General features: G+C 33.3%; 1 protein-coding gene across 7 annotated transcripts in view; it reads left to right on the forward strand.

Annotated features, from left to right (window-relative positions):
- Nucleotides 1-23,066, forward strand: part of Togaram1 (TOG array regulator of axonemal microtubules 1) — an 88,098-nt gene that overhangs the window by 50,137 nt on the left and 14,895 nt on the right. For 5 of the 7 annotated variants that reach the window (XM_047539628.1, XM_047539632.1, XM_047539629.1 and 2 more), the window contains 5 exons: nt 4,585-4,734; nt 8,954-9,052; nt 10,210-10,385; nt 10,874-11,027; nt 15,243-15,396. In XM_047539628.1, coding sequence (XP_047395584.1) covers nt 4,585-4,734; nt 8,954-9,052; nt 10,210-10,385; nt 10,874-11,027; nt 15,243-15,396 — 733 coding nt within the window. The remainder of the gene's footprint in view (nt 1-4,584; nt 4,735-8,953; nt 9,053-10,209; nt 10,386-10,873; nt 11,028-15,242; nt 15,397-23,066) is intronic. The other 2 variants (XM_047539630.1, XM_047539631.1) reach the window with 1 other exon arrangement.

Genomic DNA, 23,066 nt, shown 5'->3' on the forward strand with positions numbered 1-23,066 from the left:
CACCGGCCATCACAAAATAAAATTTCCTTTAAAAACAGTATTTACCTAGTTACTAGTTATTACAAGTAAATTTTTTTTTTTTTTTTTTTTTGTTTTGTTTTTTGTTCTTGTTTTTGTTTGTACTTGGGAGTGAGCCCATGGGTGTTATACCACTGAGCTACATCCCTAGTCCTTTTTATTTTTTTATTTTGAGACTGGGTCTTGTTAAGTTTCCAGGTTGGCATCAAACTTATAGTCCTCCTGCCTCAGCCTCCCAAGTCACTGGGATTACAGGCATGTGCCACTGTATCTGGCTAAAATTTATTTTTAAAATGAACTTGTGGTTCATGTGGATACACATGAACTAGGTATGTTCATATATGTGTTTTGTTAAGAATTTTGTGAACTAACTTGGAAATCTCTAACTTTTTATAATATCACTTTTCAGGAAAAAAATTAACAATTAGTTATCAGTTTAAAAAATATTTGGACTCTGATCTATCTGGAGTGGAATCTGCATTTGATTCTTTATGATTAAAAAAACCATTGAATTATAAATGAATTTTAACAAATTATATTTATTTTCATACAATCTCAGTGCTAAAATGCTAAAATGTTTAACTTTGAAGATACTTCTCCTTTAATTACCTTTCTAAAGAGCTGTACATAAATATGATCATTTACTAAGATTTTTAACTTCTTGCCCTTAAATATGTCCTGATTTTATCTCCTTTTCTTCTGTCTTACTATGGCTTTAGTTAATACTTGTCCTCATTCCTTAACATACTTAGCCTCCTAAGTTTTCTCCCTAGTTTCAGTTTAATTCACTTATAGTCCATTCCCCACAATGCAGAACTGACTATATTGGCCAACCAAAAGTCCGTTAGGACATTCTTCAGTGAACTGGTTCCTGCACACCTATCCTATCTCATTTTTCACTTTCCTCTCTGTATCTCATGCTCCAGATAAATCAGACTACCTTCAGTTGTGTTTCCCATCTTTTGCTCTTGCACATATTATTTCTTCTGCATGATATGTGGAATCTACACCACACCCTTTTCAGCAGTGAAAGAAGTTCATTTGTTTTTACTCTGGGAAGTCTTCCCTAATTTATAAACAAGATTGACTATTACCTCTTTTGTGATACATTTTGCACTGACATCTTTTATAATGGTTTTGGAATTATTTTATTTTCCTTCTACTCTCAGATTCATGATTCCCAGAGAGTAGTTCCCTCTGATTACTTACCTCAGACCTGTCATATCATGAATGCCGGACTTAGCCAAGTGTGCTTAGTTTACTGGTTTGCACAAAGCTAGTGGTTAGCAAAGAGGTAACTACTCTACACATAAGATCAGTGTATATGTTTGAAAGACCACAGCTAAATCCCAAATTGATATTTAATAATAATAATATTCACACTTTATATAAAAAAAGATTTGAAACTTGTCCTCATTTTAAATATATTTAAGATCAAAGAGACATCTGATTGCTTTATTATATCTAATTTGCAAAAATGGAACTATCTTTTGGAAGAGTAACTTTGAATTTGGAAAAGAGTACATTTAAAACCTGGATTTGGGCTGCAGCTGTAGCTCAGAGGTAGAACATTTGCCTAGCATGTGTGAATCACTGGGTTTGATCCTCAGCACCATATAAAAATAAATAAATAAAATAAAAGACCACTGACCACTACAACTAAAAAATATTTTAAACAATAAAAAATTTATAAAGTAAAAAAAAAAAAAAAAAAAACCCTGAATTTGAGTTCCCCTCTGATGCTAATTGTAGGACCCTGGGATTCATTTAATAGAATGATTGGTTCTATAGTAGTATATACTTCTAATGTAGTATTCAGGGTTCCCCAAACTTGCCTAATATTTAGTGTTTTTCAAACTTGTTTAATCTTAGGAATCACCAGGGTACATGCAACACATGTAGATTCTGAGACCTCATCTCATACCTAATCTTGTTTAGAAATCTGTGCTTTTAACAAGTAATAGAAATTTCTAGGATCATATTTTGGAAGCATTGCCATCATTGAATTCACTGAGATATTCTTAAATTTAACATTCTCTCAAACTGTTAAATTGCTAGTAGTTTAAAATTTTATAAATTTGGGTTTGTTGTTTTCTGTAAACAAGTGATTCCTACAAGTTTATTTTGGCTTCAGTAGCAAAACATAAAAATAATAATGCCCAGAATAAAGACCATTTGAAGATTGTTGTAGTCAATTTTTTTACTGCTGTGACTAAATGATCTGACCAGCACAGTTATAGAGGAGGAAAGGTTTATTTGAGAGCTCACTGTTTCAAAGGTCTTAGTCTATAGAAGGCTGGTTCCATTCCTTAGGGCTCAAGGTGAGGCAGAAGATCATGATGAAAGAGTGTGGCAGAGGGAAGCAGCTGGCATCATTAGGAATCAGAGACTCCACTCTCCAGATACAAAATATATACCCCAAAGCCACGTTCCAATTCCCACCTTCTCCAGCTACACCCTATCACATCAGTTAATCCCATCAGGGATTAATTCACTGATTGTGTTAAGACTCTTACAACCCAATCATTTCTCCTCTGAACCTTCCTGCATTGTCTCACATGTGAGCTGTTGGGGGACACCTCACATTCAAAGCATAACAAAGGTAAAAATGAAAACATCAATTATGTAAAAATTCTAAATCCAGTCTGTCTTTACAACAGTGTTTCTACCAAAGACTTCCACACATATTATACAAAAATTTACTGTAAATTATGATAAATTTTCTGAATGATGTTAGAGTAAACTTTTCCCAAACTGGTAATATAGTCTATTAATAGAAAGCATTTCCACCCAAAACCAGAATCTTTATAAGTCTTGCTTTATGGGCTGTCAAAATTAAGAATTTAGAGATATCTATATTAATTCTAGAAGTTATCTATTATTTAATATCAGATATTTTTGAAGCTTATTTTTGTGAACTGACCTGATACCTTCTAATTCCACAGTTCTTTCTAGTCCAGCTGCCATCAGTTACCTCTTCTCTCCACCATCCTGTTTTTTGTTTTAAAATACATTTTAGTTATTGATGGCTGTTATTTATTTATTTATATATGGTGCTAAAAATGGAACCCAGTGCTTCACAGATGCCAGGCAAGCACTTTATAACTGAACCACACCCTCAGCCCCACTATCCTGTTTTTTAAAAAATAACATTTTAAAAAATAATCTTTTATTATTGCTCAATGATTTATGGACAAGCTACATATAAAAATGTGACTCAAGAAATATTGCTCAGGGCTGGGGAGATAGCTCAGTCGGTAGAGTGCTTGCAAGGCCCTGGGTTCGATCCCCAGCATCGAAAAAAAAAATATTGCTCAGACAGTTTGTGGTTGTAAGAGCTGAAAAGCATTAATGTAGAGTGGTTAGTTTAAACAAACGTAGATTTAAAGTGTTGTTATTTTTTAGAAGGAATAGAAGAGAGTTTTGTTTTAATTTTTAATTAGGGATATAATAATACTTAGGTATTTATAATATTCTAGGTAGGTACTATGCTGTTTTCTTACTTTAATCCAGATGACAGCTCTAGAAAAGTTTTACTGTTATCTCCATTTCACATAGAAGGTTAAGTGTCTTGTCTAGGTTCCCTCGGCAGTTTTATTTTTTTATTTTATTTTATTTATTTATTTTTTTTGGTGCTGGGGATCGAACCCAGGGCTTTGTGTTTGCAAGGCAAGCACTCTACCAACTGAGCTATCTGCCCAGCACACCCCCCCACCCCCCCCACCACCACCCCACCCCCCGGCAGTTTTAAGTGGCAGGGCTATGATTTAAAACCAGGAAGCCAGGGCTGGAGAGATAGCTCAGTCAGTAGAGTGCTTGCCTTGTAAATACAAGGCCCTGGGTTCGATCCCTAGCACCCAAAAAAGTAAAATAAAAAAATAAAACAAGGAAGCCATTATTCCAGATACTGAATTCTTAATCACTATGTATTTCCCTGCCTCACAAACCAGACCAATACAGACCCATTACATGGAAATAGGAGAAAAGAAAGGAATGAAGAATACTTTTTCAGGTCACTGTTTTAAAATTCTGGATAACAAAACAAATTTTAATGTAAAGTTAAATGGATTTTTTTGGTAGTACTGGGGATTAAAAACAGTGGCACTGTACCACTGAGCTACATCCCCAACTCTTTTAAGTTTTATTTTGGAACAGGGATTCATGAAGTTGCTGAGGCTGGTCTTTAACTTGTGATCCTTTTGCCTTAGCTTCCTCTGTCACTGGGATTACAGTCATGCACCACCATGCCCAGTAAAAGTGTCTTTTAAGTATTAAATGCTTGCATATTTTTAAACATATATATTATCAAGTATAACATTTTATATTTCATTGCAATTTTTAAAACATTTTAAGAAATATTGTAGTATAACTTATAATAGTTTTATCTCTCAGTAAGATTAAAAAGTATTACATGATTTAGAATGTGATAAATTTTTTAATTATTATAATTTCTAGTATGTTACTAGCCTTTTTAAAAGGTTAAAGGCAAGATAGATTTAGAGAGATTTGTACCTATTATATAACATTACCTAAATTATTTAAATAAATAATTATTTTATTTCATAGGGATTACAACATCCAGTGTAAGCATAATTGGCCAACGTATGAACTATGGGCTTATATGTGGTGATTTCGAGGATGATAGGTCACATGACATTTTACCTAGTGCTTTAAAAATACAAAATAAGGAAAACCCAAGACATAAGCATACAAAAGGTTAGTAAATTTCATGACGAATTAATTTTTTAAAATATGATATCGCTACATCAGAATTCTCCCTAACCATGCCAATAAAGAAAAAATTAACTGAGAATTCTCACTTTTGAGGTTTTCATTTTACTCTTCTGCTGATGCACTGCTTAAGTAATTTTGAAGACTAGAAGAATTCACAGGTTTGTGTTGGTTTATGAACTTGCCTAAGGTACTAGTGAAGGGACTGCCCATGAGTTAAAACTAGGGAATCCTTCCTGACTTCTATGCCAAGTACCCACACGTCCTCTCTCTCTCACACACACATAATTTTTTATAAGACATTTTTCCACTCAAATAAGGTGGAGGCAATCATGTGAGTAAATTACTCCCAAATGTCTAGTTAGGTTGTAACCATGGAGTAAAACTGTGGCAACAAGAATGTAATTTCCCTGTGGTCGAACCTGGGAAAGATCTTCTTTGTTACCACTAACCATTTGTTAGCAATTGTGTTTTTAAATTAATGACTAGTACATCCAGGACTACTTTATCCATTTCTTAAGAGATTCTGATACAAACTGCATGTTAAAAATTACCTTTAGGGCTGGGGAGATAGCTCAGTTGGTAGAGTGCTTGCATTGTAAGCACAAGGCCATGGGTTCAATCCCCAGCACCGCAAAAGAAAAAAAAAAAATTACCTTTAGGGGACAAAAGAAGTGATTTTAAGGTTGTAAATATTTTAATAGAGTAATTAGAAATCCTCTGTATTTAAACCTAGTAATCTAAAATAAATAAGTACTGGACTGTCATTTTTTTCTGTAGTAACTGTGGTCATGATAAGATCAACTTCTGTACTTTATCAGAAACAATCTTTAATCATTTACATGCAGGTAATCAGGCATGTTAGGACATATTTTTTTTTGTGTGTGTGGCATATTGTATGAGAACTTGATTATAAACTCTTCCTTTTTTTGTAAATTTCTTAAAATTTAAGATATAATTTAGCATTTGTTGTGTGTGGCAGCAAAAAGTTGTTTATTATTTTTATAGAAGAGTTATAGGATTTTTCATATTTACTTACATATTTTATTTTTCATGTAAATAAAATCAAAGACAAAAATACTTAACTCATACTAAAAAAAATACTCATTAATTTTTTTAATAGCAAACATGTTCAAAACCAAACTTCTAGACCAGTTCTTCTTCCATAGCATTGCTGATTTCTTAGTTGTGGAGACAAAACTTTATAGTCATAGTTGTCTATTTCTCCTTACCTCTATGTTTAGGCAGTAGTCCATCCTACCGTTTCTTCTCAGCCTAATTTTATCTCAACCATGGTGTGATTTGGCCATCTGCTACCTCTTCCTATAAAATTACAGTACCTCTGAGTCAGTTTTGTCTCTAATTTTTACCCCTTTTTAATTCAGACTGCATATGCTTCCAGAATCATCTTTCTAAAATACAGTGATCATCTCTTCCATATTGAAAATCTTGAGTGGTTCCCTGTTAACCATAGAATATAGTTCCTATTCTATAGCACAACTTTTAAGACTCATAATAAGATGGGCACAGTGGCATATGCCTGTAATTCCAGCAGCTCAGGAGTCTGAGACAGGAGAATGGTTAATTAGTGAGCCCTCAGCAACCCAGTGAGACCCTGTCTCTAAATAAAATATAAAAAGGGATAGGGATATGACTTGGTGGTTTAGTGCCCCTGCATTCAATCCCTGGTACCAAAAGAAAAAAAAAAAAAAAAAAAAAAGACCTATAATCATGTTGCCTCTGTTTAACTTTTTTGCTTTTCCTTACCATTCCTCTTTGCATGCCCTATACTCTAGCACTCTTAATACTATAGCTTTTCTTACTTTGGAATTGCAAAGCCTATATGCCCTATCCAACTCTTAATGTGTTCAGTTCATGTCTACTATTGACTATTGGCTTAAAAGCTACTTCTTTAGAAACTTTTGCTTACTTTTTTAGTCTGAAATAGTCTTCTTTCCTCTCTTCACTCACATTACCTTCTAATTAATTATTTATGTATAGTTTATATCTTCCACATTAAATTATGTTTCTTATGAGTAATAATATTATCCTTATATTTTCAATATGCTTTGCATAGAAATCTGTTCATTTGCCATTTATGAAATGAATGAAATGGTGATTAGCCAGTTAAAACCAATAGTGTAGAAGTGGGCAAAATCACTCAAAAAGTACATGCTCAAATAATCAGGTAAAAGTAAATAATGAATACAGTGTTGAACAGAATACAAAGATTTCCAAAAGAAATATTGGCAATATGTAGCCAAATAATTTTTTTTATGGTATTGGAGATTAAACTCAGGGCACTTTACCACTAAGTTATACCTGCTGCCCTTTCTATTTTTTTATTCTGAGACAGGGTCTTGCTAAGTTGCTGAGTCTGGCCCAGTACTTGTGATCCTACTCACTCATCCTTCAGAGTCACTGGGATTACAGGCAGGTGCTACTGCACCTGGCTTCAAATGGAAGAAACCTCAGGCCAGGTGTGGTGGCACACACCTGTAATTCCATCAGCTTGGGAGGCTGAGGCAGGAGGATTGAGAGTTCAAAGCCACCCTCAGCGAAACTGAGGTGACAGTGAGACCCTGTCTCTAAACAAAATACAAAATAGGGCTGGGGATGTGGCTCAGTGGTCAGGTGCCCCTTGTCAAATCATGAGTTCAACCCCTGGTACCCACTCCCCCAAAAATAAAGAAACCTCAGACTTTTTTAAGGTTAGCTCTTAGAACCACCTTTTCCTTTTCCCATTCCTTTCCTCTATTGGCATTCGCTTTGAACGTGCCCATTTTCTACATAATATCCTGGAGTCCAGTTAATGACTTGAGAAAGTAATTAGTGATGGATGCTTAGAGTATTAGCAACCATGAGTTAATATGTTCTCTTTCTGTATTTGAATGAATTAGAAATGACAAAAGATTATATGAGGATATTTGTGTGCAAAGAAGCCTTTAAACACATTTTTCTTTACCTTTGGAATTGAGACAATAAGCAATATTTCTTTTAAAATCTCTTTTTAGAAGAAAATATAGTGTAAAAAAAAGCACATTAAAATTGTCAGCTTATCTTAGAAATGAAGTTCTTAATGTGTCCTTATTTTCTCCTTATGAGACTTGTCTAATTATTCAATTATTTCTTGACAATATATGTGTGTGTGAACACATATATTGTATTAGTGGACTATTGAGCAAATTGTTTCATTTACTATGATTTTTGCATCCCTTTGTCACAGAACATTTGTGTGTATGTGTGTGTGTGTGTGTGTGTGTATGCTAGTCAATGTTTCTGTTAGCTGGTATGTGGTATAAGAGTGCACACTCATTGGTTATTCCAAATTACTTAAGAAGAAATATGTGAGACTGGGGATGTAGCTCAGTGGTAGAGCACTTGACTAGCTGTGTAAAGTCTTCGGTTAGATTCCCCAGCACCATGGAAAAAAAAAAAGAATATGTGGAAAATGATTACCTACATGGGTTTCTTTCTTTAATCTCTGCTATGTTCATACAAAACCAGAGCAAGCCTATTAGACTTAGCAGATTAGCAAAACAGTTTATGAACCTAAGTTTTAAAAAATCAGTTATTTGGTTACATTTACCAATTAAATATATCAAAAACAGTTAACTGCTTTTCTTACCTAGACCCTAAATTAATTTTATTTTGCTTTTCATTTTTTTCTGCTTTGATACATATATCTAATTTATATTTATTGAATACTTACTCTGTGACAAGCACTATACAAGGCTTCAGGAAAGAATGATAATCAAAACTGGACATAGGTCCTATCCCATGGAGCTTACAATTTAGTAGGAGAAAGAATAATTAAGTAAATAATGAGAAACTGAGATAATAAAAGTTAACCTAGAAAAGTACAGATTGCTGTGAGATTGAGTTGCTCTGCTTTAGGATATTAAATTATTTCCTTCATGATTATTCTCTCATACTGTGATTATTTGCATGTTTTCTCCCACTGTTAAACCTGCTATGTGTAAATTCCTTAAGGGAAGAAGGATTTCTTTTCTTTCTAGTGGCTAGTGCATACTAGATATTCTAATTATAAATATTTATTGAATTAACATTATGATTAAATAAATTATAAATTTTTTGTATGTAATAAGTTTTCAATTTTAAAAGATCATGTTATAATATCCTAAAATACTATGTACTAAGTAAGCCTTTTTTTTTTTTTCATTGTTTTTTCTTTCTTTTTTAGGATTTTCAAGGTCATCAGCAAATTTACAGCAAATTTCCACTTTTGACTTCACATCCACAAATACCTTATCAGAAGATTCAGTAGTAGTTGTTGGAAAAGGTATTTCAGAGTTATTTAGCTTTTTAATAGTTTGTGTTCTTCAGACATAAGGAAAGCATGTCAATGAACAATAGAGAGTAATTCAAGTATTAAATAGAACTTTTTAAGTTATTAAATTGAGGATTGGGTTTGTGGCTCAGTGGTTAAGTGTTTGTCTGTCACATGAAGGACCCTGGGTTCAACCCCCAGCACTGCAAAACAAAAACAAACAAAACAAGAGTTATTAAATGGAAAGAATTTAAAGTCAGTACTTTCCTTCTCATTTCTATTCTCTTACCAAATTATAGTAAATTCATGTCAAAATTTTCAGAAAGATATATTATGTGACAGCTGTAGACAAGGTACTTCTAAGACAGTTTTAGGGTAGCTATGAGAATTTTGGCATAATTTAAATTCAGATGGCAGTCTTTATCAGCTTAGTGAACGGTATAATTTATCTCCCATAGAGTCTAGACAAATCAAAATTAAATCCTGTTGTATTTTTTATGGGGCTAGGAGAACTTTGAACAACATAATTGCCAATATCTTTTTTAAATTAATTTATTTTAAACTGAAAAATGTGTCATATGCTTTGGGGGCATATGTCTTTTTGTTCAACATAATGAAATAGAATTAAAGAATAAAATTCTTGGAAATATTTTCTCATTTCTTTGCTTGATAGTCTCATAAGAATAATTTAAGACCCCTCTCAGATCATCTGCAACCTATTCTTGCAGACTTACTTCCTGTTATTCCTCTGTTTGCCTTGTACCATGCACAAAGTTCAGCTCTGCATCTAAATATTCCCATCTCATAGCATTTCCTATCTTCTTATTTGTGTCCCCAAATCCAGTACGTCTTCCAATCCCAGCTTAAATCCACGCTTCTTGAAATTGTTGTAAATACCCAGCTCACACCAACTTTCCTGTGAACCTTCCTAAGAATTCTGCACTTGGCAGTATGCAGTTCTCATTTGATAGTATCATGAACTATTTTCTGTCACCTCTTATATTATTGTCCTGTTAGGATATTTATTTATTTGTATATTTATAATTGTTTAACATGTCTTTCTTACTATATTGTTTGCTTGTTGAATGCAAGAATCTTGTCTCAAACTTTGTTATCCAGAGTGCCATTACATAAATACTTAATGATATTCAATGGTTGGTTGATTGCAGGTGTATTTGGAAGTCCAAATTCAGCACCAGCAACGTGCAGCCAGCCAGTAATATCTTCTGTGGAAAATGGGGATACATTTTCAATTAAACAAAGTATTGATCCACCATCAGGGATATATGGAAGAGCAGTCCAACAAAGTATTCCATCATATCTTGATATTGAAAATGACAAAGATGTAAGGTTATTTACTAATCATGAGGATTCCTTAGCGTGTGTTTCTTTCTACAGTTTGTCATTGTTTTGTGCATATCAGCTATGGGGCAGTATAAGTATTTAATTAGAAATTTTTAAATCTTGGTGTAATTGAGATTTCTGATCCTTAATCATTTATATACTAGATTGTTCTCCTTTCCTACTAAGTAAATGTGTTCTCATTCTAGTGATAAAGTATACTATAACATACTTTATATACATATAAAATGTATGTATATATTTAACATTTTTCTGATATATTCAAGTAGCAACAGACTGATATCCTTAGGCACAAATGTATTTGGATATTATCACTATGTTAGATATCAGGATTCCTAAAATAAAGACTGAGAAATATATAGTTAATTTTGTAGAAATATTTAATGTACATGTATATAGTTATCTGAGATGAAGATATTTTAAATGTCAAACTCCCTGAATACTTCCAGATATTTCAACTTTTTCATGCAGACTAAAGTTTCTATTTCAAAATCTACTTATGACAAAATGAGACCAAAGAGAAAAGAAGAAAAAGAACTTTTTGACATTAAAGATTGTGAAAAGAAGGACCAGAATCCCTGGGAACGAATGAAACATATAGGAACTGAGAAAATAGCATCTGAAAGTAAGTGGAATTTGCTTTTTGGAGTGTTTTTGTCTCTAGTAATACTCTAAAGCTGCTATAATACAGTTTTAACTAAGGATGCTTTATGAGTAAGAATGGCCTTTATTGACCCATAACACTGAAATTTGTAAGACCCAGTAACTTCTATTATAATAAAAGCTAGTCCTTTCTCATGAAAAAAAAAAAAAATCATTTTGTTTCCCTTCTAGACTTAAATATTTTTGGAGATGAAGTGAGAATATCAAAATAGAGTTCCCCTTTAGAAAATTTTGCCTCAGTCCTCCATAGAAGGGAGGGTCCAGTTTAAAATTGTCACCGTGTTTAGTGTTTTCAGATTAGGGTAGGTTACTTATTTAAATATAAAGAGTAATATTGTTAATGCTTGTTAACATGAAGAGACCACATGTGATCCAGGGCATCTGTGAGAGAAAGAGCACTGAACCAAAAGTCAGTTGACAGATCTAGATTCCTAACTATCAGTTCTGCCTCTGATTATGAGATCAGGAAACAGACCTTAATTTTCTGTACCTATAAATATCTGAATTAGCTCAAAGGTCCAGATTATCTCAAGGAAATATTTCTTTTTTACTAAAGAGTGGTATCCAACTTTATAAAAGTAATTGAGATAGTGACTCTGCTGGTATACTAGAGCATCATCAAAAAAGGCATTGTATTTATCGTATATTCAGGCTGTCATTGAGTCCCACTATGTTTTGTGCTTAGGTAAGAGTAATCTCCACATTTCCTGTACTGTTTTTAAAACCACTGAATAGATCTTAAATATAATAACAACTAGGAAAAAAAAATCATAGATTGGGCTGAGGTTGTGGCTTAGTGATGAAGTACTTGCCTACCACATGTGAAGTACTGGTTTTGATACTCAGCACAATGTAAAAATAAATAGATAAAGATATTGTGTCCCTCTACAACTAAAAAAAAAAAGAATTAAAAAAATTTAAAAATATTAAAATGAAAAATTCTATGAACTGTAGTAAATATTAAGGATTAGTGCTTAGTTGTTATTTTGTTAAATATTAAAGAATAAACTGTGTGAACTATAACAAACATTCTTAAATTTATGTTGGTTCTGAAGCCTCAATAGCAATAACAATACAGGAAAAAGTAAGTATGTAAATGAAATAGAAGACATATTTTTAAGATAAAAATAAGAGATTTATACAAGATGAGTGTCTGAGGTGCTTCCTTAGCGTGTGTTTCTTTTATAATGCAAGAAGCATAGAAAACTTTTTGAAATTCTGCATTCTCAGTGCTAATCATTGTTGAAACTATGCTCAGTGAGAGGTTTTGGTGGCGATTAAATATGGACATACAATGTTAAATGTAGGCATTTGTGAAATTAAGCCTGTTAGCATTCTTAGATAATCTCATTGTTTGCTAATCTCATAAAACCCAGGGAGAGAAAAGTTTTTAAAAACATCTTACCCATCTAAGCCTATGTTAAGAGTATGGGTGGAGGTACTAGTAGTAGGAGTAGTACAAGTAGTAATACATCATAAATTTGGGAGTAATCATTTTTACTAGAGACAGCAACTACTTTTGTGATTTTTGGCCATAATGTAAACTGCTTTACAAGTTAGATTTCTGAGAAGTATCAGAAGAATGCTTTCTTGGAGTCACTCTTATATTATTTAAACATAAGATTATACTTACAAAATTTTTGTGTAGATAACCCAAATTTAAATGTTAAACTCTATTTATAGTTATAAACATATTGGCAAAAATAAATTCTAAGAGCAAAATTGTAAACGTAGATGTCTTCATTTAAGAAGCTTCCTAGCTATAGATTAGTACTACTCACCAAAGTGTAGTCCATAAAAATGAATTGTTTATTATTCATCTGTGACAAGCTAAAAAAAAAACCTATTTAGTTTTTAAAACTATTTTAACTATTGGGACATTGTCACAGTGCTTTTATTATATAAAAGTATCAGTTTCAGGCTGAAGATGTAGCTCAGTTGGTAAAGTGCTTGCCTCACATGCACAAGGCCCTGGGTTCAATCCCCAGCACCACAAAAAAAAAAAAAAAAAGGTATCAGTCTGCAACAGAGTGGAAGTTTAAAAAAAATAGTTAGCTTGAGTAGCACTGCTTTAGATTGATATTCTTTGTGCCTTCCTTTTCTGGAATAATATTTGTTTTGTTTCACTTTTTTCAGGTGAAAATGAAGTAAACATAGATAATAGTACTTGATGTTGATATAACCAAAAGATTGAAAATTGGGTATTTGTCTGCATCTCTGCCTAATAAGTTATTCTCTCATGAGAATGGGAGTGGAGTAGAAATAGGAAAGGAATTCTTAAAACTTTAGCATTAGTTTCTTCTCCTATAATGTAGGATTAATAATAAATATTACATAGAATTCTTTAATGAATTAAATGAAGTTATATAAATGAAGCACTTAGCATAGTACCAAGCAAGATTTCATAAATGATGGTTAGTAGTACTATTTGTATTTGCTATTCTTTCAGGGCAGTGATATACCAAAGCTGGAGGATTTTATTTATACATATCAATCTTATATATGAGGCCTAATGAGGGTACATCTGAACCATCAGCAAACGAAATGGGTCTATTTATTATATTCTTTAATGGACACACCATCTTGCTCATATGCGATTTACTCTAGGAAAGACTGGTACTAATTTTAATCTCTATAGCAATCCAAAACATCATATTTATCCTTTTTATCAGGTGTGTTATCAATATTTTGAAAGCAGTCTGTCATAGACCGCATTATATAAAACCATAAGGAATAATGGACCTCAGTCTAAGTCTTGCCATTGCAGTTGTTAGCATTGAGGCCTCAATCAAACTTCTTAGCCTATAGAAAACTCAATTATTTTCTTAGCTGTAAAATAAAGATAATGAGTGTGTCCTCTTCAGCTTTATTGAGATAATTAAATGCAGTAAAGTTTGTAAACATTTATCACAAGGTCTGGAACCAAAGTACTTAATAAATGTTAGCTAATATCATTAATGTTGCCTTTGGATTTTAAATGACTGATAGAAACTTTGAATGTATAATTAGTATACAACATTAAATGAAATTTCTTATGTTTGTGATTTCGTTTAACATTTTCTCACAAATAATATGGTTAAATTGTCTTTTATGATAGCCATTTTAGCCTAATATTTCTTCTTTAAAAATATCTCAACATGAAAAAAGAACCAGTAAATCTTTACCCACTGACAAAAAACCATGCTACTTGATTTTTTTTTCTAATACATCCACTGCACATGTCTTACATTGGGCAGTGCTCTCTGGGTATTACCTTGAGCACTGACACATCTAGAACATTGCATTACATTTGGAAAAAGCTTGGCGAATGTCTGAAGTGAAAGATGATTTATGATTTGTTATAGACCATTAATACTATACCAATAGAGAAAAATAAAATTCTAAATATAGATGCCAAGTAACTTATTTTCTAATGATCAGTTGTATAGCAAAACAGGTATATAGACACATTTTTACAAAATGATATCATATTTATTCTTTTAGCTCTTAAAGCTAGACTATTATGACCCATGATTGAAAACTACTTATTTATTTACATTAAATGGAATTTATTAGTAATTTTCAATATTAAAAAAGTTTTAAATAGCTTTGCTTTCTGGGTATTACAATTTTATTAAAGAATAAACTAGTAGTACTAGTTTTTTCTTTTCTTTCTTTCTTTTTTTTTTTTTTTTTTTTTTTTTTCCCAGTACCAGGAATTGAACCCAGGGTGCTCTACCACATCTCCAGGCCTTTTTAAAATTTTATTTTGAGACAGGGTCTTACTAAGTTGTAGAGGCTGACCTTGAACTTGTTATCCTTCTACCTCAGACTTCTGAGTAGCTGGGATTTTAGGTATGTACCACCACATCTGGCTAGTGCTACTAGTTTCTGTAAGAAATATTTATAACATCTGGTATACATCTATAATCCCAACTGCTTGGGAGATTGAGACAGGAGGATCACAAGTCTGAGGTTAGCCAGAGCAAATTAGGGAGACCCTGCCTCAAAATTAAAACATAAAAACTAGACTGGGATATAGCTCAGTGGTAGAGCACCCTAGGTTTAATTCCCAGTACCAAAAAAAAGAAAGAGAAAGAAAAAAAGATAACTCCATAACATCTGTGGTAAGAATACCATTTGATTTGTGTCCTATGTATCAAGCTTCTCTTATACTTTATTTAATGTTTTGTTTTAGTTGAAGCATCTCCTGGAGCTATTCCACAGTATAAAGAAAGGATGCCTTCTGTTACTCATAGTCCAGAAATAATGGATTCATCAGAACTACGGCCATTTTCCAAACCAGAAATAGCCCTGACAGAAGCCCTAAGGCTTTTAGCCGATGAGGATTGGTAGGTTAATCATCCTTAACTTAAAACTAAGTTCCAAAAGGTTTTTGTAAATTTTTATTTAAAACCTCAAAACATATTTCTTATTTACATAGTCTTAGAAAGTATTATTTTAACTTCTGGGTCTCTGAGTCTTCTGAATTTATTAATATAACTGAACTCTGGCCCTAATATAACTGTATTACCAATTACATTAAAACTTATATCAGGGACATAGGTTGGTTTTATTATGTATTACACAAACCCTTTGATATTGGATTATAAATCTCACCATTTCTCAATTTATTTCTTTGTGAAATATAAACTGTAACAATCCTGAAAATACTTATGTGCTCTTACCACAGTTGCCACCCGGCCAGCTCAGCCATTAACTCAAAGGAGGCAAAAAGATAATAGCAATATATAATCCCACTTGTTCAGGTAGAGCATCCACTAGCGACTGCCTTTGTCTTGTTTTCTCCCCTATCCTTCAGTATCTCTCACAGTCCCATCCTATACCTCATCATTAGTTTTGCCTTTGCTAGATCATATTTATCAACATAAAAAGGTGCTATAGGTAGGACAGGACTATAGTTCAGTGGTAGAGCATGGGCAAGGCCCTAGGTTTGATATCCCTAGTACCAAAAAAAGAAAAAGAAAGTGTGCTATATATTTATATCTCCTATTGAAAAACAAACTACCTTTATCCCATTTCTCCCCCCAGCCCACACTTTTTTAAACTAAAAGTCCTCAAAAGAACTGACTCTTTGTCTCTACTTTTTCACTTCCTTTTCTCTTCTCAGTCCATAATTGACTTTTCACCACCCCCACCATGACCACCACTTCTCTAAGATGGGAAAAGTGACCATTTTGCTGAATCTATTCTGTTAATTAATTGGTCTTCCTCTTACTTCACCTTTCAGCAACATTTCACACAGTTAACATTCCCTTTTTCTTGACATACTTTCCTTCATGTTGTCTTGTAAAAATCAGTCTTCTGATTCTTTTCCTGTTTTAGTGCTTTCATTTATTTATTTTTGTTTGTTGTTTTTAGATATACATGAAAGTAGGGTGTATTTAGACATATTTATAATTCATGAGATGCAACCCATTATGATTTTGATTCCATTCTTGTGGTTGAACATGATGTGGAGTTACAGTGGTTATGAGCATAGGAAAGTTATGTCCGATTCATTCTACTGTCATTCCTATTCCCTTCTCCCCTCCCTTCCCTTCATTCCCCTTTTCTAACCCAATAAACTTCTGTACTTCCTTTTTTTTTGTTTGTTTGTTTGACTTCAAAATTTACGCATGCCAAAATTCACACATTATCAGTGGAATTCAATCCACTGGTGTTCTCAAGTCTACGTTCATAGTGTGTATCAGGGACAGTCTTTTACTGGCAATCATTTTTCTTAAAGAGTACTTAGTAAATATATTAGATATCAGATGTCTCTGTTGTGAGTTGTCAACTCTGTTGTAGTGCAAAAATAGCCTTAGGCAATATGAAAACAAATGAGCATGTAATGTGTTCCGATAAAACTTACAAAAATTTTACTCATAAAAACTTATTTTAAAAAGCATACTAGAACTAGATTTGATCCATGAAATTATTTTATTGAGTCCAATAGCTTTAAATTCCATCCATTCTCTTATTTCTTATAAATGTGCATCTAGATCCCTGGTATCTTCCTGAACTGTACACTCAAGAAGTAACCCAGGCCAGGCTTGGTGATTCAGGCCTTTAATATCAGCAACTGAGGAGACTGAGGCAAGAGGATTGCAAGTTTAAGGCCAACTTCAGCAAGTTAGGAAGACTGTCTCAAAAATTTAAAAGGGGGGTGGTTCTGGGGAATATAGCTGGTAGTAGATCATCCTTAGGTTCAAACCCCAATACAGCTGGAAAAAAGAAAGAAAGAAAGAGAGAGAAGTAGTAACTGCCTGTTTTGACACTCTCGCTTGGATGCCAGTGTATATCTTCAACTTAATTTATCCGTAAAAGAACTTCTGAAGTTTACTTCCTGCCAAGATGGATTAGCAGGTAGTAGATTTACCCTCGGAATTGAAAGAACTTTAAAATGAAAAACATACAAAATATATGCAACAGTGGTTTTCAAGGTATTGTTCACAAGGCAATGAAAGTTATCCCTGAGAGATAGGAAGTAAGCAAGATGGCCCTATTTTTGTTCCAGCTTACTTCCTGGAGAAAGTTTTCAGGTCACTACTCAAAATGGGGAAAAACAGACAAATACCAATAGAGGTGGAGATGGAACTGGGAAATTTGGGAATCTTAGGTGACTAGAGTTTGCCGAACAGAATATCAGAGATAAGAGAGGCCAGGACACAAACCGCTCAAAAAATTATAAGGAATAATCCCTGGAGCATGTACAAGACCAAGAATATATCTATTCCCACAAACAAAATAGAAAATTTCATAATTCACAGGCTATTGAGTAGAATATTCAGGAAGGTTTGCTTTATTAGTGCAATAAACCCTGTACTAAAGTTCTATTTGGTCCCACCTAACAAAACTTAAAAATAAGACCTGAGATCAAATTGTGTCCAGTTTCAGAAAAAAAGCTCAAGAATATTTTAGGGGCTGGGGAGATAGCTCAGTCGGTAGAGTGCTTGCTTTGCAAGCACAAGTCCCTGGGTTCGATCCCCAGCACCACCAAAAAAAAAAAAAAAAAAGAATATTTGAGAAGTATAAAAATAAATAAAGTGAAATTTACACTGTCTGACATCCAATAAAAAACTTCCAAACTTGCAAAGAATCAGGCAAATCCAACCCATAGTAAGAAGACAAAAAACTAACAAAACAAATCTAAAAATGGCACAGATAATAGATTTAAGACAAATACATTATAACTAAAGCTCTATTCCAAATGTTAAGCTAAAGGAAAGACTGAGGAAATAAAGACATATAAAATGTTTAAGAAACTCAAACCTAATATCTTCAGTTAAAAACAACGTCTGAAATAAAAAGTGACCTACATACATTAATGGAAGATTAGATACTGTAGAAAAAAGATTGGTGAATATGAAAGCATAGTCATGGAAATTAACCAAAGTGAAGTAAAATAAAAAAGACTAAAAAGAAAGAAACAACAACAACAATAACAAAAAAAAAATCAGTGAACTGTGGAACAACTTAAAGCAGCCTAATGTAAGTATATCCAGAGTCGCCAGATAGAATAGAAAAGACTGCTTGAGCTAGGCATGGTGGTACACACCTACAATCCCAGCTTCTTGGGTTGGGGATGTAGCTCATTGGTAGAGCTCCCCTGGGTTGAATACCCAATCCTGGAAAAAAAAAAAAAAAAATTTTTTTTTTTTTTTTGAAGGAAAAAACTGGTCAAAATGTGTCCAAATTTGATGAAAACTTTTAACCCAGAGATCAAAGAAGTTCAAGTAGAAGAACATGGAAAGAACTATATCCTATGACATATATCAATCAAATTACTCAAAATGATTGATGGAGAATATGTTAAAAGCAGTCGGAAAGAAAAGACACATAGAGAAACAAACATAGCAGACTACTAATAAATATCCTTACACACATACAAAAAAAGAAAAACAAAAAACCAAGGGAATGAGATCTTTACAGAGAGGAAAAAACTGACAACTTAGGTTATCATTACTAGTAAAAATATCTTCCAAAAATAAAAGTACTAAAATATAGGAATTTTTAGACCTATGGAAGTATTTTATCACCAACAAGACCTGCACGATAAGAAAGGTTGAAGGAAGGTCACTGGGAAAAAGGAAAATAATGTCAGATGGAAATCTGAGTTAATACTAAGCAAGGAATAGCATGGGAATGAGACCTTATATGGATAAATATAGAAGTCTTTTCTTATAATTTAAATGTATTTAAAAGGTAGTTGACTTTAAATAAAAGTTGTGGGGCTTATAACACATAGAAATAAAACGGATAACAGTAATACAAAGGTCTAAAAGGGAGAAATGGAAGTATTGTTCTAAGTTTCATACATGTGAAATAATATATCACTTCAAAGTAGATGGTGGTCTAAGTTAGAACATGTACTGTATACTCATAAGCAACCCCTACACTGTCACAGCAGTTGTAGTTGGTATGGCAACAAAAGAGGTAAAATGTAATTTTAAAAATATTCAAAAGTATCAGGCAAAAAGGGCAAAAGGATCAAAGATGAGAGAAATTAAAAAAAAAAAAAGGCAAGATAGTAGAGTTAAAGGAAACCATATAACTATGATCACATTAAATGTAAATGAACTAGCCAGGTGCTGTTGCGGGTCTGTAATCCCAGTGGTGTGGGAGGATCATGAGTTCAACTCAGTGAGACCCTGTCTCTAAATAAAATACAAAATACAAATACAAAATGTGGCTGGGGATGTGGCTCAGTGGTGAAGTGCCCGTAAGTTCAATCTCCGGTACCCCCTCCAAAAAAAAACAAAAAACAAAAAATGAACTAAATGCTGTAATGAGATTGAATTTTTAAAATAAAAGCAGGACTCAACTATATGCTACTTGTAAAAAATTTACTTTAAATACATAGGATAGATACAAACAGGTTAATAAGAGAGACACAAAGGACTGGGGATATAACTCAAGTGGCAGAGTGCTTGCCTTTCATGCTACAAGGTCCTGGGTTCAATCCCCAGCACCACCACCAAAAAAAAAAAAAAAAAAAACGCACACACACACACACACCAAGCCCTACATTATGCTAACACAAAAACATAGTTTACATTTCTGTGCTAATATCAATGTATATTTTAAAGCAAAGAACATTAACAGCCATATTTTATAGTGTTTGTAACAAATTGCCATAAACTCAGAAGCTTCAAACAACACAAACATTTTATTATTATTATTATTATTATTATTATTTAACAAATTTATTATCTCACAGCTTCCAGGGTCAAGAGTTCAGACATGAGTTAACTGAATCCTCTGCTCAGGTCTTCACTAGACTGAAATCAAGGTTTTTACCTGGGGTTGCAATATCATCTCCCAGTCCTCTTCTGAGCTAAAGTTCATTGGTTGGAGAATTCACTCCTATGGCTGTGAGACTGAGGTCCTCATTTTTTAGCTAGCTATTCGCCATGAACTCTCCCAGTCTCTAGAGGTCAACCTTACATACTTATCATATAAAGCATATGCTCTCAATGTGGCAGTTTACTTGTTTGATTCTATTGATTGATTGATACCAGAGATTGAATCCAGGAGTTATTGACCACTGAGCCATATCCCTAACCCTTTTTATTTTTTATTTTGAGCCGGGGTCTCACTAAGTTGCTAAGGGCCCTGCTAAGTTGCTGAGGCTGACCTTAAACTTGCAATGCTCCTGCCTCAGCCTCCCAAAAACTTCCCAAAAACCAGTGGAATTACAGGCATATACTACCATACCCAATAGCACTGTAATTGTTGAAAGCCAGGAGGAGAATCTTTGCTTCCACCTCTTATCTTTTTTAAGAGATCACTTGATAAAGTAAAGCCTATCCTGAATAATTTCCCTTTTGATTATTTCCACGTCAACTGATTAGAGACCTTAATTACATCTGCAAATCCCTTTTTCCATCTAACTTAGTATAACTATGAGAGGTGATATTCCACTGTATTTACCCTCACAGAGAAGGTATTATATAGTGTACATATTGGGGGCAGAAATTATGGGTACATCTTAGAATTCTAATTGTCTAGCCACATCCAGACTAAAGCGGGTCATTTTATAATGATGAAGGGGTTAATACATCAAGGACATAACAGCCCTGAACATTTGTATACCAAATAAAAGAGCTTCGAAATACATTAAGTAAAAATTGACAGAAATACAAGGAGAAACAAATCCACAGTTATAGTTAGAACCTTTAACAACTTATTAATTGATAGAATAGTAGACAGAAAATCATTAAGCATGTAGAAAACTTGGACACTTTTGACCAATTTGACATAATCAACATTTGTAGAACACTCTACCTAAAACAACAAAATTCAGCAACTCTGTTGTTCTTGCTGGTCACAAATCACCAGTTTAAGTGATCCTCCCAAGTATTGGGACTGTAGGCACACGCCACTTTGCCAAACTAAACACATACTTTAAAAAGAATTATACAAATTTTGTTTTCTGGGATTAAATTAGAAATTAGTACCAGATACCTGGATAATCCCCACATATTTGGGAACTAAGATTCATGAATAACCTGTGGGTAGGAGAGAAATCAAAACAAAAATAGAAAGTATTTTAAATTTAACAAAATAAAGAATGATGCAAATCAAAATTCATAGGATCCAACTAAATTAGAAGAGTTCTGTATCAATAACCTTAGCTTTCACTCTAAGACACTTGAAACAGAAGAGCAAATGACATCCAAATTATGCAAAGAAGGGAAATAATAAAAATCAATAAGATAGAAAATAGTTTAAAAATAGAGGAAATTGGAGTCAAATGCAGATTCTTGGAGAAGATAAATAAAATTGGTAAGTTTCTGTTCAATCTAATCAAGAAAAAAATGGGAAGAAACAAATTTCCAACATCAGAAAAGAAAGAACATTGCACTGGGCACGGTAGCACACACTTGTTAAGACTCAGGAGGCTGAGGCAGGAAGATGGCAAGTTCAAAGCCAGCCTCAGCAACTTAGCAAGGCCCTGAGCAACTTAGTGAGACCCTATCTCAAAATAAAAATAAAAAGTTCTAGGGGCTGGGGATATAGCTCAGTTGGTAGAGTGCTTCCCTTGCATGCACAAGACCCTGGGTTCAATCCCCAGTACCACCCAAATAAATAAAATGTTCTGGGGATGTGGCTCAGTGGTAAACCCCTCTGGGTTACATCCTTGATGGTACCAAAAAAAAAAAAAAAAAAAAGAGAGAGAAAATCAATACTGATTATATAGCTGCTAAAAAAAGATAAAAGGACTATGTTAAATAGCTCTATGCTTATAAATTCATCAACTTAGGTGAATGGAAAATTTCCTTGAAAGACACTACCAAAACTCAAGCAAAAATGAATAGTTTGTATAACTCATATCTATGAAGGAAATTGAATTTTAGTTTAAAATATTTTGACAAGGAAGACTCTAGGTTCAGATGGTTTTACTGGTAAATTATACCAAATTTTTTTTTGAATTTTTCAGCCACCAATTATTTATTTGCTATCTGATTCCTTCTTGATTCCACTTTCTATTTTCTGATTATGTGTATAGAATTGGGTCGTTTCTGCATCTAAACAGTTACCTGTTTTATGCTTATCTAAAATATGATATATTTGAGACAGAGAGCAACTACATAGGTTTATTCCTACCACCTTTGATTCTTGGTCTTTTCTCTCCATTCTCCATAATGTGTTCAGAGAATTTAAATGCTTTTTAAAATGACCACAAGCATTATTACCAAGAAAACTCTTCTTAGCTCATATTCTTCAAGCACACAAGATAGAATATATCACAGTATAAATATTATACCTAAATCACAGCTGAATCCACACCTTCTTGTTGGTATCCACCTACTGTTCCTCTGGCTGGTTAGGTTACATAATGAAAAACAAATATAAGTTATAGAGGGCTGAGGATATAGCTCAGTTGGTAGAGCACTTGTCTCACAAGCACAAAGCCCTGGGTTCAATTCCCAGCACCACAAAAACAAACAAATAAGTTGTAGAAACAACAAACAGTGGTTTTTGTGCTCTGGAGTCATATATTCAGCAATGAGCT

The sequence above is a fragment of the Sciurus carolinensis genome, chromosome 2 (assembly GCF_902686445.1).
Source record: "Sciurus carolinensis chromosome 2, mSciCar1.2, whole genome shotgun sequence".
NCBI lineage: Eukaryota > Metazoa > Chordata > Mammalia > Rodentia > Sciuridae > Sciurus > Sciurus carolinensis.